The 19,118-nt window shown below is 43.3% G+C and overlaps 1 protein-coding gene across 1 annotated transcript; it reads left to right on the plus strand.

Annotated features, from left to right (window-relative positions):
* Window positions 1-6,960: 6,960 nt before the first annotated feature.
* Window positions 6,961-14,681, plus strand: LOC102452923 (TLR adapter interacting with SLC15A4 on the lysosome-like). Its single transcript, XM_075940772.2, has 2 exons — window positions 6,961-7,116; window positions 9,006-14,681. The coding sequence occupies exon 2, from the start codon at window positions 9,052-9,054 to the stop codon at window positions 9,976-9,978; it is 927 nt and encodes a 308-aa protein (XP_075796887.1). The 5' UTR covers window positions 6,961-7,116; window positions 9,006-9,051; the 3' UTR covers window positions 9,979-14,681.
* The last annotated feature ends 4,437 nt before the right edge of the window (window positions 14,682-19,118 follow it).

Raw genomic sequence — 19,118 nt, forward strand, 5'->3', positions numbered from 1 at the left:
TCTAGCAGTAGCTGATAGTGGGCAAATACAAGGAGGCCAGAATTCTCCTTATGTTGGAGTTGAGAATTCTTTTCCATAGCTGTTCTGTTATGAATATCATTTCTTCCTAAAACTGGGTATGTCTACACTACAAAGTTAATTCGAACTAACAGTCGTTAGTTCAAGTTAACTTTAATAGGGGCTACCCATGCAAACGGCTAGTTCGAATTTAAATCGAACTAGCGGAGCGCTTAATTCGAACTAGGTAAACCTCATTCTATGAGGAGTAATGCCTAGTTCGAATTAAGTAGTTCGAATTAAGGGCTGTGTAGCCACTTAATTTGAACTAGTCGGAGGCTAGCCCTTCCCAGGTTTGCATGAAAATCAAGTTGGTCCAGTGAGACCCCCGACCCTAAGCTTAGAACATAAGAATGGCCTTACTGGGTCAGACCAAATGTCCATCTAGCCTAGTAGCCTGTCTGCTGATAGCAGCCAGCACCAGATACCCCAAAGGGGATGGACCGAAGACAATGACCAAGCCATTTGTCTCGTGCCATCCATCTCCAGCCTTCCACAAACAGAGGCCAGGGACACCATTCCTACCCCCTGGCTAATAGCACTCCATGGACCCAACCTCCATGAATTTATCTCACTTCTCTTTAAACTCCGTTATAGTTCTAGCCTCCTCATGTGGCAAGGAGTTCCACAGGTTGACTATGTGCTGTGTGAAGAAGAACTTTTGCGTATTAGTTTTAAACCTGCTGCCCATTAATTTCTTTTGGTGTCCTCTAGTCCTTATATTATGGGAACTAATGAAGAACTTTTCTTTATTCACCCTCTTCACACCACTCATGATTTTATATACCCCCTCAGTCTCCTCTTTTCTAAGCTGAAAAGTGCCAGTCTCTTTAGCCTCTCTTCATACGGGACCTGTTCCAAACCCCTAATCATTTTAGTTGCCCTTTTCTGAACCCTTTCCAAGGCCATAATATCTTTTTTGAGGTGAGGAGACCACATCTGTACACAGCACTGAAGATATGGCATACCATAGTTTTATACTTCCCCTCCTCCTTCTTCCCCTTGCTTCCCCCTTCCAGCTCCATCCTCCCAGGTTTTCCCCTCCCCTCTCCCTCCTCTCTTTTCCCCTCTCTCACCTCCTTTTCCCAGTCTCCCCAGAGGTTAATCCCCCCCCCAGTTTTGTTAAATAAAGAGTTTTTTTTATTTTTGAACACACGTGTCCTTTATTTTTTACATCAGGAAGGGGGGCTAGGGAGGGATAAGTGGAAGGAAGAGAGGGAGGAATGGGGTACGAGCCCCTGATTGGGAGGACTGGGGTGCCTCTGCAGGCTCCTCGGGGTGGAAGCTCTCCTTTAGGGCCTCCTGGATTCCGACAGTCCCCTAATTGATCCCCCCAGATGGCAGCCTGTGGCAAGTGCAGCCGGGCTGATGGACGAGTGCTGTGATGTGCCGAGTGTGGGCACTCAGGGCACTCCAAGACAGGACTGCTTTGCTGTTCCTCATCGAGTTAGACAAGGAAGCGGGGAACCCTGAGAACTGTCTGTACGGGGTGGGGGTTGGGTCCTTTTAAGCACAGCCCTCGGCTAGCCTGAGGCAGCAGCTCCACACTCTTAAGTCCTAACCTGATGCCCTGCCAGCCTTAATTTCGGTTCAGGGTCCAATCAATGTGGACATGCTATTTCGAATTAGCAAAACGCTAATTCAAATTAGTTTTTAGGTCTAGATGCACTAATTCGAATTAGCTTATTTCGAATTAACTAATTCTAATTAAGTTAGTTCCAATTAGTGCTGTAGTGTAGACATACCCACACTTTTTCAGGATAGGGACTTATGAAATGTTGTAGTTGTCATGTATTTATTACATGATACGATTTTTGGAGTTTGGATTGACTTGGATTTGAATATTTGTAATGCATAACACATAATCAGACTAACTTTGCACAAGAGGAGAGCTTTCACAATGTCCAATGTATTACATAGCATTTGTGTGTTTCACTTAGACATTTTACCTCCATCAGCATACTGTTAGGAACTTTTTTCTAGTACAGGCAGTCCCCGAGTTACGTACAAGATAGGGACTGTAGGTTTGTTCTTAAGTTGAATTTGTATGTAAGTCGGAACTGGCATCCAGATTCAGCCACTGCTGAAACTGACCAGCGGCTGACTACAGGAAGCCCAAGGCAGAGTTGCTCTGCCCTGGGCTTCCTGGAATCAGCCGCTGATCAGTTTCAACAGAGGCTGAATCTGGACGCCTGAGACAGAGCAGCTGGGGCGCTGCCGGGTAGGTCACCACAGCGCCGCACCTCAGCGCTGCGGGGACCAACCCGGCAGCACCCCAGCAGCTCTACCCCAGGTGTCCCCAAGTCAGCCGCTGCTGAAACTGATCAGCGGCTGATTCCAGGAAGCCTGGAGCAGAGCAACTCTGCCTCAGGCTTCCTTTAGTCAGCCGCTGGTAAGTTTCAGCAGCGGCTGACTTGGGGACGCCTGGTGCAGAGCAGCTGGGGTGCTGCCATGTTGGTCCAGTAGCGCCGCTCCTTGGCGCTACTGGACCAACCCAGCAGCACCCCAGCTGCTCTACCCCAGGCGTCGGTGAGAAAAGCCTGGTCTGCTGGGGGGGGGGGTGCACTAGCTATGCCCCCCCCCCAGCAGACCAGGTAGACGCGGGCGGCAGACCGCCGAGACGCGCCATGGTCCCACCCGCATCCTCCGTGGCTTTGCTCTGCGTCTCCCTGGTCTGCTGCGGGGGGCCACCCCAGCAGACCAGGGAGACGCGGAGCAGCTTTTCTCGCCCCGGAGAACGCGGGCGGCAGGACCGCGGCGCGTCTGGGCGGTCCCGCCGCCCGCATCCTCCGGGGCGAGAAAAGCCCCGTTTGTAACTGCGGATCCGACATAAGTCAGATCCGTGTAAGTCGGGGACTGCCTGTACTTGCAAGACCATTAAATTCTTATTTTCTGCCAAAGGGAAGGAAACTTAAGCAAACCAACCAAAAACTCTTTCAATGCCTGTGTATTTATTAACTAGTACTTGAAAGCATTGTACTTATTTGAAGTACCTATATTTAAAAAAGAAAGCTTTCCTATTTGGAAATGCACATGATTTACCAGTCATATCAGCTGGTCACTGACAGATTTGAAAACCAAAACTACATTAGTCTTCTGCAGTTCATGAACTCTTGTTTGTTCTGTGACTTGGGACTAATGGCACTTTATGTATTGTTCTGTACTATTTCATGGGAAGAATTATCTTTTGTTAGTTTTTTTGCACTTTCCTCATTTAACAAATCTAGCACTATAATCTTAGGTCTGCAAATAAAGTAGCACTGAACTCTTGTAAAACAGCACTTTTTAATTTAAAGAAAAGGGAAGTAACTAAGATAGTGAAGCACAGACATTTCCCAATTTCCTGTCTCATTTTTCTATATCTGGAGACTAGGCCCATATGTGGGAGTGGAGATGCCCCCCGCATGGTTGCTAAAAGTAAGCAAGCTCTGGCCGGCGAGAAGAAGGCAGGATCATAGAATCATAGAACCATAGAGCTGGAAGAGACCTCAGAAGGTCATCAAGTCCAGCCCCCTGCTCCAGGGAGGACCAATCCCAACTAAATCAACCGGGCCAGGGCTTTGTCAAGATGAGACTTAAACACCTCTAGGGATAGAGACTCCACTACCTCCCTAGGTAACCCATTCTAGTGCTTCACCACCCTCCTAGTGAAATAGTTTTTCCTAATATCCAACCGGGACCTCTCCCACCACAACTTGAGACCATTGCTCCTTGTTCTGCCATCTGTCACTACTGAGAACAGCCTCTCTCCAGCCTCTTTGGAACCTCCCTTCAGGAAGTTGAAGGCTGCTATCAAATCCCCCCTCACTCTTCACTTCTGCAGACTAAACAGACCCAACTCCCTCAGCCTCTCCTCATAAGTCATATGCTATAGCCCCCTAATCATTTTGGTTGCCGCTGGACCCTCTGCTGGACTCATGCTCTGACCAGTTGGGGGAAGGCTGAGGCTGATATTCCTGCTTACTTGGAGGACCATGGGGAGGGGTGCATTCACACCCTTGTGGTCCACATTTACAAAAAATGCACCCCTCTTCCCACAGGAATTCTTGCATATGGTTCTGAGACTCATTGTAATGTAGGTAAATGGAACAAAATGTGAGGAGCTGATCCACCAATGAGTTTATTAAATTTTAGTTTTGGAGAGTCTATCGTGGTTATGCCAAATGAATTTATTGTGTACTTTAAGATACACGACATACTACACAGTCCATTAAATGATAGGGCTAGCGTCATCTGTACAATAATCCAGTTATAAATGGAAATGCTGTAGGAAGGACCCTCTATTTTCCACAATAGGAACCTCATTTCCAAGAAAATTTGAAGTTTAACACTTGGATATTCAGCATAGGCGTGTGCAGCACATTTCATTGGGTGTGCACCAAGGGAATTTTTTTTTTAAGGCAAATATTTATTGAATACTCAATCATAAAGGACATTATTTTTATTCATCAAACTAAAGAAACTAAAACTTAACTCAACTTAATTTTTTTAAATTAACAGTTAACCTTTACTTAAAAAATACAAACTTAGGTATGGGACATTGTACTTCTTAGTTTGTTTTTTACATGTGCAATTCGGCGCTTATTGCATAATACAGCAATCCATACTTTAAAACTAAAAGAGCATACCATGCGATTAAATTAAAATGCAAAGCCACTTTTTTTAGACATTATGGCTACGTCTACACTGGCAGCTTCTTGCGCAAGAACTCTTTTGTGGAAGAGTTCTTGTGCAAAAACTCTTCCAGAAGAGAGCGTCTATACTGGCATGTGCTTTTGCGCAAGAGATGTGCTTTTGCGCAAGAGCATCCATGCCAGTGTAGACGCTCTCATGCGCAAGAAAGCGCTGATGGCTATTTTAACCATAGGGCTTTCTTGCACAAAAAATTCATGTTGCTTGTCTACACTGGCCTCTTGGGCAAGAACAGTTGTGCAAGAGGGCTCATTCCTGAGCGGGAGCATCATAGTTCTTCTGCAAGAAGCCCTGATTTTATACGGTAGAACGTCAGTTTACTTGCACAAGAACACACGGCCAGTGTAGACAGGCAGCAAGTTTTCGTGCAAAAGCAGCCACTTAGGCACAAGATCGCGCCAGTGTAGACACAGCCTATAGGGTTACCAGGTAGTCTTAAAAAAAAATACCGGACACGCTTCATGAGGCAGGAGGAAAGACCAGCCGGGAGGGGAGCGGGGCTGGCTGGGAGGAAGAGGCGGGGCCGGGAAGCAGAGCTGGTGGGGGGGGGGTCGGGGGCTGGCCGGGGGAGATCGGGGTGGGGGGGCGGCACACCCGGCACACCCCGTACGCACGCCAGTGCTATTCAGTTTCATACAACAAATTGCAATCTGTTCCTACTGAATCAAACCTAATGGAGAATTGTATATTAACCCTTGGTTTTATATTTGTATTTTATTTACTTGGAGGACCATGGGAAGGGAGCAAGTTTATTTAGATAACTTGCTTGCATTCAATTTTAGTAAAGTACTAAACAGATAGCTCCAATGGCACTCATTTCTCATTGGGTAAGAGTTTCAGAAACCATGTGAGAAACTGGTATTCTTACTATTAGAATATGTTAGTTGTATTATGGCAGCACATTAGAGCCCCATTCATGAAGCATTTTCCTAGGCCTTGTGCAAATGCAAAGCAAAAAGAAACTTTCTTCCCTAAGGAATTTGTATTCTGAATAGATTGTGAGAACTTGGGAAAAAATTGTCAAAGGTATTTAAGCAGCTGAAGATGCAAATAAGCAGAGCCCTGCAAATCTGTAAATCTGCAGTTATCTGCTTTATATCTGTGGATCTGCAGATGTGGGTGCAGTTATCCATGGTTTACTTTTGTAGACACAAATTTTGGATTTAGAATCATGCAAATTTGCAGATATCCTTTTTATATCTGTGGGTATCTGTATCCGTGTTTGTCAATGCAGATATCCTAATACCATTTTTGCAGATGCAGGTGCTACAGGACTACTCGTTTTGTATCTGTGCAGGGCTCTCTAGATAAGTACTTAGTGGGATTTTCAAAAGCATGAACTCTGTTTAAGCCCTTAGGTCCTTAGAAGAACTCTTTCCTTTCTCAGCTGAGACAATAGCCCAGTTGAATTAGTCCAGGTTTACTCAAATGGGAGAGATCATCCACACTCAGAAGCAGCTACCTATTTCCAGGGGACTGGTCCTGTTTCCTCTTAAAGGGACACATCTTGTGATAAAAAGCTTCTACCAAAGGTTACAAAAAATGAGAAAGAAGGGAAAGATCCACTTCAGAGAAACATCAGCAATAGTGCCAGAACCATGGGCTGTTTGATTATTGTGAAAATCCCAGATTATGTCCCAGCCCAAGTTTGTCAGTGCCCAAGTTACAGTTGATAACATTAGGACACTGCAAATTGCCAGCAGCTGGTTGGCTGTGTGCACTCTGTCTACAAGGAGGGACAGAGCAGCGTGATCTACTGACCTTGTTCTGAGCATTACATTTTAAAAAACAATCATTATATTCTTCCTCTCACTTATGCATGTCCTACATCTGCAAATCAAGAAACTTGCACATATAGACAACATTTGCCTGTAAAAATCAGAGACGTATCTAATTTAATAACTAAATTCAGTTATTTGTAGATGGAAATGAGCAATAGAATGCTTGATTGCATCCTTGCATTTTGAAATGTATTACGAGCATGGCTAGAGTTATCCAACAGAAATACATTAGACACACTAAGCCTTTTGTAATCTTAGTTAATTTTAAGTTAACTTATTGCAAAATTAAATAACTGTCATGGTAGTTGCAAACATTACATCAGAATTCATCCTAGCCATACCCATTTTTACATCCTCTTTTGGATTTGCTGTCACTGCTTGTTGACGGACCACATGGTTTTCCATTGGTGACGGTACTTCTGTTTTAAAAGTACAAAAAGAGGAATAAAATTGTTTGTTCTCCAGTAAATGCTCAGACTGTCTACAGTAAATAAAGAGAGAAGGAATTTATCCTAAGTTTGCTGCAGTTGTAGTAGTGAAATGTTAGACTGTATGACTATCCACATCTTATACTGATTCTGAAAGGGTAAGTCTGGTTTTCTTTAGTTTGTCTCAGCTTATCTTTTGTTCCAGAATTTAGAGTCACTCTTATTTTGCTTAAATAACTTAAAATATATGTATTGATTTTTAAAGAATACTTTCTAAGGTTTGCATATTTTTGACATCTTGATTTAACACTTTGAACAGTTACCAAACATTAGAGGCACAATTTTCATAAATAACTTAGGCCCAGATCCTCAAAATTATTAGGCACCTAACTCCAATTGATTTCAACAGAAGTTAGGTGCCTAAATATCTTCACACATCTGGGCTTACCTCCCATTTTCAAAAGTGAGTTAGTCATATAGTTACCTGAGTTCCATTGACTTTTAATGAGATTTAGGCTCATAAGTGCCTGTGCCTCTTTTGAAAGTGGCACTTAGGAGGAGGCAATTTTAAAATTAAAATTTTTTTAAAAAATTTTATGCTGTATCTTTGCATGTGTGAAAGGTATTGAAGATAAAGTAAATGATTAAATGATTTTAAGGTCTGTAGGATCAGTGTATTGTGCTGGTTTTGAGTCCTGGTGCCAGTCTTATGACATCTGAATTAGAGTGTGTATATTAATATGTGGAGTACTTAACCTTTTCCAATACAGAATTGATTTTATTTTAAGGCTTGGTTTTGGCATCACACCTGCTCTACAGAAGTGTCTCTTTATATAAAACAGCTACTCTCTGATTTAAATGGATTTTTAAAGTGCTGGTGTGAGCCCTGCTAGCCTAGTCTATCAACTCTGAGCTGAGGTGATGTAGACAAATCCTGAGTGCTCTAGAGATGCACAAAAGAAGCAATCCCCCTGCTGTGCAGCGCTAACATTGCAAAGTATTTAGAGTGAAGAAGAGACTTTTGGTGTTCTCCCGCTTTATTCTCCCACGTAAGGAACAGCTACAATGTGGTCCTTAGCCAATGTGGTTCAGAGCCACCTCCGACTGAAGTCAATGAAAAGACTCCTTCATTTCAGTGGGAGGCTTGACCAAGCCCTAAAGGCTTGATCCTGCTCCATAAACTGAAATTTTGCCATTGACTCCAAAGAGTGCAGGATTGAGCTCTGTGAGAGCAAATACAATTACGGTGTTACAGATGAAGGCATTACAGAATGTAGTAACTAACTCATTTGTGATATGTTGTTTTTTAATTATTCATGATAATGTTTCATACTGTACTAGTGGATGAATGCTGTAAATTTAGTAAAATTATGGAATCTTAGTAATACAAGAGCTCGTTATAGTATCTGCTTACGTTTTGGCTAATAGTTCAGAGACACACCCATAACAACATTGTTATGTAATATGTGGTATTGCAAGATGCTGAGCACTCTTGGGAGGCAATGACCATCCTCCGCTCACAGTGAAGGCAGTAAAAGTTGACACCACTCAGTATCTCACAGGAGAGTTCAACACTTTGCACGAAATCCCTTAGTTTGCTTTAAAAAAGTCTGTAGAGGATTGATTAACATAATCAGACAGAACTTCAGATGGTGAAATCAGGTGTTGCGCTGTTGCTTTCTGTAGAACTATGCTGATTTTATACCTGTTGAGAGTCACCTGATGAAAAGACTTCATTGATTAAGTCTTACTGAAAACAAGTCATGTGTAGGTAGCACAATTATCTCAATTCAAAAGAGGAGTCCACGACTTAGATGCTACAGAACATTAAGGATCAAATTTTATTTTTGTTGAAATGATGGCTTTATTTTGGTTATAAAAGTGAAATTGGTGAAAAAGCAATTTAATTACTGTTTGTTAAAATAACCTTTCACACATTACAGTCTGCATGAAACATACTTTTTAAAAAACTTTTTAATCCAATTAAGGATAAAACAACCCTTACACTTACTTTGCATTACCTTACATGGCTTCTTTGTGATTGCAGGAATTAATGAACTCTCTGTGTTACTGAGTCTCTAGCACTGATCAACATGTTGGCAGAAGGCATCCTAACTGGAATCATATACAAAGAAAGAAAACAGAACACAGATAAACCCCACAAATGTCACATGAACAGAAAAGATGAAAGGAAAACCTGGAAAGATCACCTTATAGGTACACCAGCAATTAAAGATTTTGCTTCAAAATCTGAGAAGCAGAATGAGACCATTGCAAAAGGTAGCAAAACTGAACATAATAAACAGCTTCAATGGAAATCTAAAGAGCTACCTGCAAAAGAACATGAAGTATATGTTAAAGGAACCATATCTACAGCTTTACATATACCAGGAAGAGAACAAAATTATGAAAACCAGCCAGATTTGTATAGATCCTGGTCATGCCACAGTATTTATCAAAACTATCCTGACTTACATATTGGAGGAGATCATGTAGGAGACTATATGAGCGACTCAGGTTGCGTTATGGACCATATAAGTGATGAACTTGTTGAGGGCCCTATTTTACTGTCAGGAGATATTCCATTAGGCCATTCCTCTCTAAATGAGCATTTTGAAAAATCAGCTACAAAGTCCTTGAATGGTGATGACGGTGGAGAAAGGAGTATGACGCTCCACAAGCAGCCTCTTTCAAATTCTGTGCTGAACAACTACATGGATACAAAAGTGGAAGAGCTCTATAAACAGTTTTTTGAAGAAAACCTGACCAGATGTGGTTCTGTAACAAACCTCTTGACATCCAGTTTGATCATGAATAACATAAATCAGATAAGCCTTCAGATCTCCCAAGAACAGATTATAGAAACATCTAAAGCTAGAGAATTACTCTTACATTCTCTAGCTTTGTTTAGTTTCCGCAATGCTGCCAGTGGAAACAGTTCTGAATTTAGCACTCCAAATTTACAGTTCTCAAACTCATTAAACAAGAGAAGGAGCTTCCGGCCACATTTTAAATCATAACTGAACTGTTTAGCTACAGCCTAATCTTTAGCTTCCATCTCTTCTTTTTCAGGACTAGTTTGTGAAATGTATCGGAATTAGACACTACTTACTTTTCAAAATAAATGTTGACATTTAAGCCACACGTTGTGGTGCCATTCCTTGCTTGTTCCTGAACTGAGGTAAAGACCATGTGACTTTGTGTTGTTGAATGTAATCCAAATGATTTTTTTCTTACAAAATCATATTGAATCACATTTTCAAAGGGGCCTAAGCACAGCTTCTAAGAGCCCAGCCCTGCCAACATCTAGTATGTGAATAATTATACCATAGGACTAGTAATTATGTAGCCAAAGTAAGTCACATGTATTAATGTTGGTAAGGCTGTGCCTAAAAAATTAATCCAGAGCCCAATGAAGTTGATGCTTAGACTCATATTAATTTCAGTGGCCTTTGTATCAGTCCATAAATTTGAACCCATACCTGTGTACATTCAGATTTAGAGTTATTGCAACATAAGGAGTTGGTTGTGCCAGGAAAATGGGATGTGCCTGGAATAGGATTGCTTCTCATAAAACCAAACAGAAAAAAGAATAATCAAATCAAGTACAGTCCTCACAATTGACATAATTCAGCCAATATTGAAGGAGACTGAATGAGAGGTAAAAGTAAGCCAGCGTGCACCAGGGTGCACTGCTCCAGTAAGGAGCCAGCTGACTGGGGTGGTCGGCTGCAGGAGAAGGTGGTGCAAACTCCCAACCTCGCTCTTAGGGCTCCGGTACAAGCTGCCACACTAAGGAGAAAGTTAAAGGGGCTGGGTGGGGGCCCTCCTGCCCCCGTCCAGGACTGCCCCAGCTCTGAGCTGCCCAGCATAGGTATAATTTAGGGAGAACATATGGGGACGTCAGATTCGTACGGGGATGTTGCTGGCTGTTCACCTTCATCACTGTCACAGAGCAAAGGAAAAGTGCGCAGTTTGCTGCATTCCTTTCATTCTGGCTGGGGAGGGCAGGGGGCAGATGAGCTGTGCACTTTGCTCTTGCTTCCTGACAGGGACAGGAAGGGAAGAGCAAGCAGCTTTTGACCCCTTCCCTCCCCGCAGAACCAACTCCCTGCCCTGAGCCCCCCACACTCCAGCCCCCTGGCCTAATTTCTGCACCACCCCCCACCCCCTATGCTGAGCTTCTTCTCACCCCCCAACCCTGACTTCTACAGTTCCCACACCCTCAACCTCCTGCCTTGACTCCTGCTCCCATCCATATATATCCTAATTCCGTGCCCTGAATCCCTCTCACACCTTGCCCTAGCCATGTAAGAAATTTAAATTACTTTCACCCCTGGTCGGAGTCAAGTTAAGCTGGAAAAATAGGATGAACCTGATATCAGATTACTTCTAAATAAATCTTACAGAAAAGAGAGAAAATGGAAACATTTGGAATAAAGCACTGTTTTGGCACAGCTAAATTGATGCTTAAGTTTTGAAAACTAGAAAAACGTTATTTGAAACCAAAATGACTATAGTCCTTCTTTGTTAAAACATAGCAAAAGATAAGAAAAAATATGCTTGATGGAATTCCCTTTTTAAAACATTTACTAAAAAAATTAAATGGAAAGTTTTAACTGCTTTTTTTTAAGAAATCCAAAATAAAAATTAACTTCATAAAAATAACACTGTATTTTTAAAAGTACAATCATTTAAATAAAGCATGTACATTTTCCTTTTATTTAAAAAGACCCCTGAATTAAGGTATGGATCTGAGCAATGCTGGTTAAATATGGTAGTATATTATACAACAAAGTCCATTCAGATTCCCAGGGTATATAAAATGATTACTTCTGTGTACCATTTGCATTTTCAAAACAGAACCCCTTTTTGTGTTTTTCTTCAAAATACATCCTTATGACCCCAGGAAGTTAAGAGTGTGTTGCAATGTTACTGAAAGGCAAAGATACTGCAAGTTTTGTTCTTGTTACCCTAAAAGTTACATGCAGATTTTATTAGGAAAATTCATTCACCTGGCCTGCAGCCATCATTTCCTCCCGGCTGGTAATTTATCCTCAGGAAATGTCTTTTGTTGTAAATTATCACTATGTTGATATTATAATGTGATAAATTATCCGAAGTTTGATATCTCAATTGAACATGCAGGTTTTCTGTCATGGGCAAGCTTACTGCCTCAACACACCAAAATCAATGACGTGATTTGAGGCACCTGCAGTTCTGTGCCTCCAATCATGAACTCAGTGGATTTACCAGTGTAAATGCTAGCAGAATGTGGCCCTTTTAAAACCTTCCTGCCAATGGTAAACATTCTGAAGGCATGCTGTACTGATAGTTACATCTTGTTATCCAGAAATCATAAGCCACCACATCAGAGGCTCATAAAATTGCACATGCTCGTGATATATACCATCGAGTTCTAGCAGTGCCCCTCTGCCATGTATAGTGGTCAAACTGGACAATCTCTATGACAAAGGATTAATGGATAGGACACAAAAACAGTGCTTTTTTGTGACAGTACGCACCAGTATGGCACACTGGCACCTTTTTTTGGGAGCACTCGCACCACACCGCTTCCCCCCCCCCTCGGTACAGCCCCCTGCTGGGCCTGAGCACTCTCACCGCGCCGCTTTCCCCCAGCACAGCCCCCTGCTGGCCTTGGGAGCACTCGCACCCACCGCTTTACCCCTGCACAGCCCCCAGCCTGACTGACTCCTTCAGGATCAACAAGATGAAAAATGTGCTTTTTGCTTATGCGCATGACACAGGAAGAAAGGTGGGAGAGGCATTTTCCAAATTTACTTTCCTCAAGCAATGAGTACTGGCACTTTTTTTTTTTAAACAAAAAGCTACTGCACAAAACAGATATTCAAAATGGTAACACACAGAAACATAAGAACATAAGAACGGCCGTACTGGGTCAGATCAAAGGTCCATCTAACCCAGTAGCCTGTCTGCCGACAGTGGTTAGCACCAGGTGCCCCAGAGAGGGTGGGCCGAAGACAATGGTCAAGCGATTTGTCTCCTGCCATCCTTCTCCAGCCTCTGACAAACAGAGGCCTGGGACACCATTTCTATCCCCTGGCTAATAGCCTTTTATGGATCTAACCTCAACGCCAAGATCTCTTTCCTGATTTGTCATTGCCAAATTAGCCCCTATCATACTATACGTATAGTTGGGGTTATTTTTCCCAATGTGCATTACTTTACACTTATCCACATTACATTTCATTTGACATTTTGCAACCTGTAGGGGAACATTTTAATCTGCACTGGGCACTCATTAATAGAATTGAAAGTAGCCATTCTCCTACAAGGGAATTTCATGATTACACAGAGAGAGTGGAGAACTGACCTCCATTTGCAAATGTGACATCATCTCCTTTGGCCTGAACAAAGACTTGAACTGTTTAACATATTATAACACCAGCTTTCCTTACATTCAACACCTTATTGACATCAAAAGCTAAGTATGGGACACTTCCAACTCACTCAATTAGCCTTATTAGCACTGGAATTACAATTAACAAGTAATTATTTTTCTCCCTCTCCCTTCTTATTCTGAAAGTTCCCCTTCTTTCTCCACTCAAGATAATTTCATCTGAAGAAGTTGGTTTTGCCCATGCCACAGGTCTACTCATTTTTAAAGTTACAGACTAACATGGCTACCCCTCTGAAACATTTTATCCAGAGTTACAGATGCCAAGCACGAACACTGTTTTATAAATTAGTACTTCTCAGTGAGATTTAATGTGTAGTAGCTGATGTAAATCAAAGAATATTTTGCTTCTGAAACATCTGCTAAACTGTGTAACACAGAAATTCTAAATTTATGTCAACCCTCAAAGGGAATGGAAAGGGTCATGTGATGTTAAGTAATGAGCTATCAAATCCTTAGTGTTTGTGAATCAAGATCTTCTCTATTTAATTGGTACAGGCAGTCCCCGGGTTACGTACAAGATAGGGACTGTAGGTTTGTTCTTAAGTTGAATTTGTATGTAAGTCGGAACTGGTACATATTGTAGGGGAAACTCTAGCTAAACATTTCTCCAGAGCTCAGTTTTATTCTCCCACACCTCACTTCCCTCAGTCCTTTATTCTCAAGCTGAGGTGTCTGCTGAGAAAAGCCGCTCCGCGTCTCCCTGGTCTGCTGGGGGGGGGGGGGGGCGCTAGCTTCGCGTCTCCCTGGTCTGCTGGGGGGAAGCAGCTAGTGTGGGGTTGCCTCACCCCGTTTGTAAGTAGGGATCCGATGGTCGGATCCATGTAACCCGGGGACTGCCTGTACTTTACAAAGACCAAAGTCTTTGTTACCTAGCATCATTCTCTATTTTTTTAAAAAAGTGATTTTGTTGCAAGTCACAAGTAAAAATTTCAGTAAGTTTTCAAGAACAATATCAGATGAGACTCTTACTCAGGCAAATTGTCATTGGTACTATTCCCATCACTAGTTAAGGGTTCAGGCCTATAATTTAAGATTGTCAGTCCCTTGGCCTGTAGGAATCAAGTAACTTGCAGAAATAGTGTATTTAAGTTTTGGTTGAGAAAAATGAGAGCCATATTTTCTTTAGTATCTCTTTTCATAACTAGTTTATGGCATAGCATGGCATGATAGTAATAGAGATGGTATTAACTGGCTTAAATGTACAGTTATCAGAGCACAACATTATTTGCAAATAATTGTATGATTGTATTTGCAAACTGTATTAGCAAATAAATTTGGCTGGAAAAATGATTGTTTGCCATTTCATTTTGCCATTTCTAGGATGAAGCATTTTGACTTTTCATTTCAAATTAGCTTGTTTTTAAAATCGCGTGAAGGCCAAGACTTTAACAGGATTCAAAAAAGAATTAGCTAAATTCATGGAGGATAGGTCCATCAGCAGCTATTAGCCAGGATGGACAGGAATGGCATCCCTAGTGTTTGTGAGCCAGAAGCTGGGAATGGGTGATGGGGGACAGATCACCTGTTCTATTTATTCCTTCTAGTGCACCTGGCATTGGACACTGTTAGAATACAGGATACTGGGCTAGATGGACCTTTGGTCTGGCCTAATATGGCTTTTCTTATGTTCTTATGCTTTTAAAAGGGGCTAAAATTCCAAAATAAAACTTTTTTTTATGAGAAACCTGTTCAAAAATCCATTTTGAATCAATCCAAAACAATTTTATTAAAAAAAAAAATTTGGTTCAGCTAATATTTGCCCAGTTCTAGATGGTGTAATTAGGAGGATACACAATTTCTTTTATAGGACATGGTTTCAAATAATCTGCAAACTATAGGAAGCCCAAAACTTTTGGCTGAGTTACTGAAATAATCAAACCTTGATTTAAAGACTTCAAGTTCCAAAAACTCCACCATTTACCCTAGTTCAAACCCTGTGGCCCATGCTATAGAGAGAGATGAAAATCCCCTGAAGGTCTCTGCCAGACTGACCAATGAGGAAATTCCTTCCTGACCCCAAATATGGTGATAAGTTAGACTATGAGTATGTGAGCACTTTTTTCCTAAGTGTCTGACTGATGGATCTTGCCAGAGGTATCTCAGGGCACTGAAGAACCCAGTAGTATCTTAGGACTTTTTATTGTCCCATCTTTGGCTGTCAGACATATTTGATAATTGTCATGGATAGACCATATGCCATTATAGGCAATCTTATCATCATCATCATCTGAAGAAGCGGGTTGTGCCCACGAAAGCTCATGATACCATTTACATTTTTTGTTAGTCTCTAAGGGTATGTCTACACTACAAAGTTAGTTCGAACTAACGGACGTTAGTTCGAACTAACTTTCCTAGGTGCTACACTAGCGTTCCGCTAGTTCGAATTTGAATCGAACTAGCGGAGCGCTTAGTTCGAACTAGGTAAACCTCATTTTACGAGGACTAACGCCTAGTTCGAACTAGCTAGTTCGAACTAAGGACTGTGTAGCCCTTTAGTTCGAACTAGTGGGAGGCTAGCCCTCCCCAGGTTTCCCTGGTGGCCACTCTGGCCAACACCAGGGAAACTCTATGCCCCCCTCCCGGCCCCGGACACCTTAAAGGGGCACGGGCTGGCTACGGTGCCCGTGCCAGGTGCAAGCCTGCCAGCACCCAGCCAGCAGACCCTGAACCTGGCACAGATCGAGTCACACACCCAATGCCCCCCAGCCCTCCCCTAAGGTGCTACAAGACTATTCATTGTTTTTTAAGTTTTTTTCAGTTACAGACTAACCTGGCCACCCTTCTGAAACTCATCATGCTATTCACTCCATACATTTTATCAAGCTCAGTCTTGAAACAAGTTAGGTCTTTTGCCCTCACTAATCTCCTTAGAAGACTGTTCTAGAACATCACTCCCCTAATGGTTAAAACCTTCATCTAACTTTGAGCCTACATTTATTGATGCCCAGTTTATATCAATTTGTTCATATGCTAGCACCAGCCCTTAACTTAAAGAACTTCTCTTCCCCCTCCAGTACCTTCTAGGATATTTATAAAAATTTCATTTCATTGAGTCTCTACAAATCATCAAAACTAGCCTAGATGATTCAGCTGAATGCAAGTATTTGATATCTAATGCTCATATTCAGTTGAAAATATATGTATTTAAACTACTCACTTGGGCCATGTCTACACTAGGGCTATGTCTAGACTGCAAGCCTCTTTCGAAAGAGGCTCTTTCGAAAGATACTTTCGAAAGAGCCTCTTTCGAAAGAGAGCATCTAGACTGCACATTGAACTTTCGAAAAAGCGGCTTGCTTTTTCGAAAGAAAGCATCCAGTGAGTCTGGATGCTCTCTTTCAAAGAAGCCCTATTTACATTCAAGAACGTCTTCTTTCGAAAGAGGAACTTTTGAAAGAAGGCATTCTTCCTCGTAAATTGAGGTTTACCGCCATCGAAAGAAAAGCCGCGTTCTTTCGATTTAATTTCGAAAGAACGCGGCTGCAGTCTAGACGCAGGTGAGGTTTTTTCGAAAAAAGGCTACTTTTTAAAACTCGTTGTAGGAGGGATAAGGAATGGCTCGAAATAGCACGTTATTTTGAAATTTGGCACCATTTAGATGATCCAGATTTCAAAATAAGCTATTTTGAAATAGAGTCAAAATAAGATATGCAATTTGCATAGCACAAATTGCATATCTTATTTCAAATTTAGGGTGCTTTGTAGATGCACCCTTAGTTAATCATAGTGATCAATTTGTTGCCTTGTTACAAAACTAAATAATGGTCTTATTGCTAAATTATATGACATTATCTTCTTTTAAGAAATATCTTGTTAAATTTGATATGATGTTGAAAAACTTATCTGTAAAAATTGCATAATTAAGCTAAACAACAAGAAGCCCTGTGGCACCTGATAGACTTCGGCATCTGACAAAGTGGGTCTTTGCCCACTAAACCTTATGCTCCAATAAATCTGATAGGGTTTAACACATCAAAGTTAATTTGAAATAACAGCCCTTATTTTGAATTAATTTTCCTAGCGTCTACACAGGCAACCTGCTATTTTGAAATAAAATCGAAATAACGGGGCACTTATTTTGAATTTGGTAAACCTCATTCTACAAGGAATAATGCTAAATTCGAAATAGCTAATTCGAAATAAGCGCTGTGTAGACACTTATTCTGAAATGGGGGCCTCCAGCCCTTCCCAGTTTCCCCTTGTGACCACTCTGGGCCAAACCAGGAAAACTCTTCTCCTCTCCCCCAGGCCCAGAGACCTTAGAGGGGTAGACTTTGGCCACACTGTATGCCAGAGCAAGGCCTGCCAGCAGTCGCTGCCCCTCACCCAGTGGCCAGAGAATGATCTGGGCAGCCAGTGCCAGCCAGCTGTCCCCCACCCAGTCCCTCAGCTCCCAGGAGCCAGCCAGGGGCCGGAGACGGCAGGTGCCCTCCTGGACTAGTGCAGAGATCATGGACCTCATTGAGGTTTGTGGAGAGGCCTCCAATGTCCATGATCTCCGCACTAGATGGAGGAACGCCACCGTCTACGGATGCATAGCTGGCACCATGGCCACATGTACACACAAGAACAGGTGCACATGAAGATCAAGGAGCTGTGGAAGGCATACGCCAGGGCCACTCAGGGCAGCTCCTCAGCAGGGGCAGACACCTGCCCCTACTTTGACGCCCTGGACCGCATCATGGGGGGCGAGATGGTCTGTGCCACCCCAGGGGGCAGTGATCTGGGACTGGAGGGCCCTGACCAGGGTGCAGAGGAGAAGCTGCCACGGAGGGTGCCACACCGGCCGGACCCCCAAGCTTTCCCAGCAGTGGAGTCACCAGCATCGTCTGGGGAGGCCACACCATGTAAGTGCCATCACTGTCCCCTTCCCGGGGGAGGGGTGTAGGGAGGGAGACTAGGGAACACGTGTGTGGGCCTTGCTTACCACGGATCACACAGCAACGTGTACACATGCGAGCACATGCTGTGCCACCCCTGGGCCCACACAGGGGCCATGGTCTGATAGCTACACGCATGTGTGAAGAGACCTGACATGTTCCTGACCCCAGGGCAGGACACAGCAGGACACCCTCCCTTCACAAGCTTCCTATACACAGAGGCAGGGGACATATCCCCCCATCTTGGCTGCACGATATTCAGCACTGGGGCATGGGTGTGGTTTCCGGGCAGCTCCCACTCCCGGGGATAGCTGGACACTCCGACCATGGCCTCTGTGCAAGGCATGGTCATCCTCACCTCGCAGAAGGGGGCTGGGCTTCACCCACTGTGTCCCCAGGGAGAACTGGCCCCTTCTCTTCTTTCTCCACAGCCACACCAGGTGCGCGTGCAGGGCGCACCACCCCGTCCAAGACATCCTCCCGCACCTGAGCGTTCAGCAGGTTCACCACAACACTGCAGGGGTTCTGAGACCAGCAGCTGGGGGCCCTGCGAGCCCTGCACCGCACCATGGAGCAGTGGGTGCAGGACAAACAGGAGTTCTGGTGGGAACTGCTTGCCCAGGGTCATGCCATCTGTGCCCATCTGCAGACCCTGGTGCAGAGCATGCTGCCTCGTGCTGCTCCAGTGCCTGCTGCCTCCCCAGCTTCCGCTCCTCCTCCCTCTCCTTCTCCTCCTCCCGCCTCTCCCTCCTCAACCTCCCGCCATGCTGTGAGACAGTTGGCCCGGCAAGACCCCCACCCCTGAACTCTGAGCTTTCCCTCCCCTTTCTTTCCCTTG

The sequence above is a fragment of the Pelodiscus sinensis genome, chromosome 13, assembly GCF_052426305.1.
Source record: "Pelodiscus sinensis isolate ZL-2025 chromosome 13, ASM5242630v1, whole genome shotgun sequence".
NCBI lineage: Eukaryota > Metazoa > Chordata > Testudines > Trionychidae > Pelodiscus > Pelodiscus sinensis.

What these genes read in the sequence shown, in the direction of transcription:
- LOC102452923 (XM_075940772.2), top strand. Translation starts at nt 9,052, where the DNA reads ATGTTGGCAGAAGGCATCCTAACTGGAATCATATACAAAGAAAGAAAA.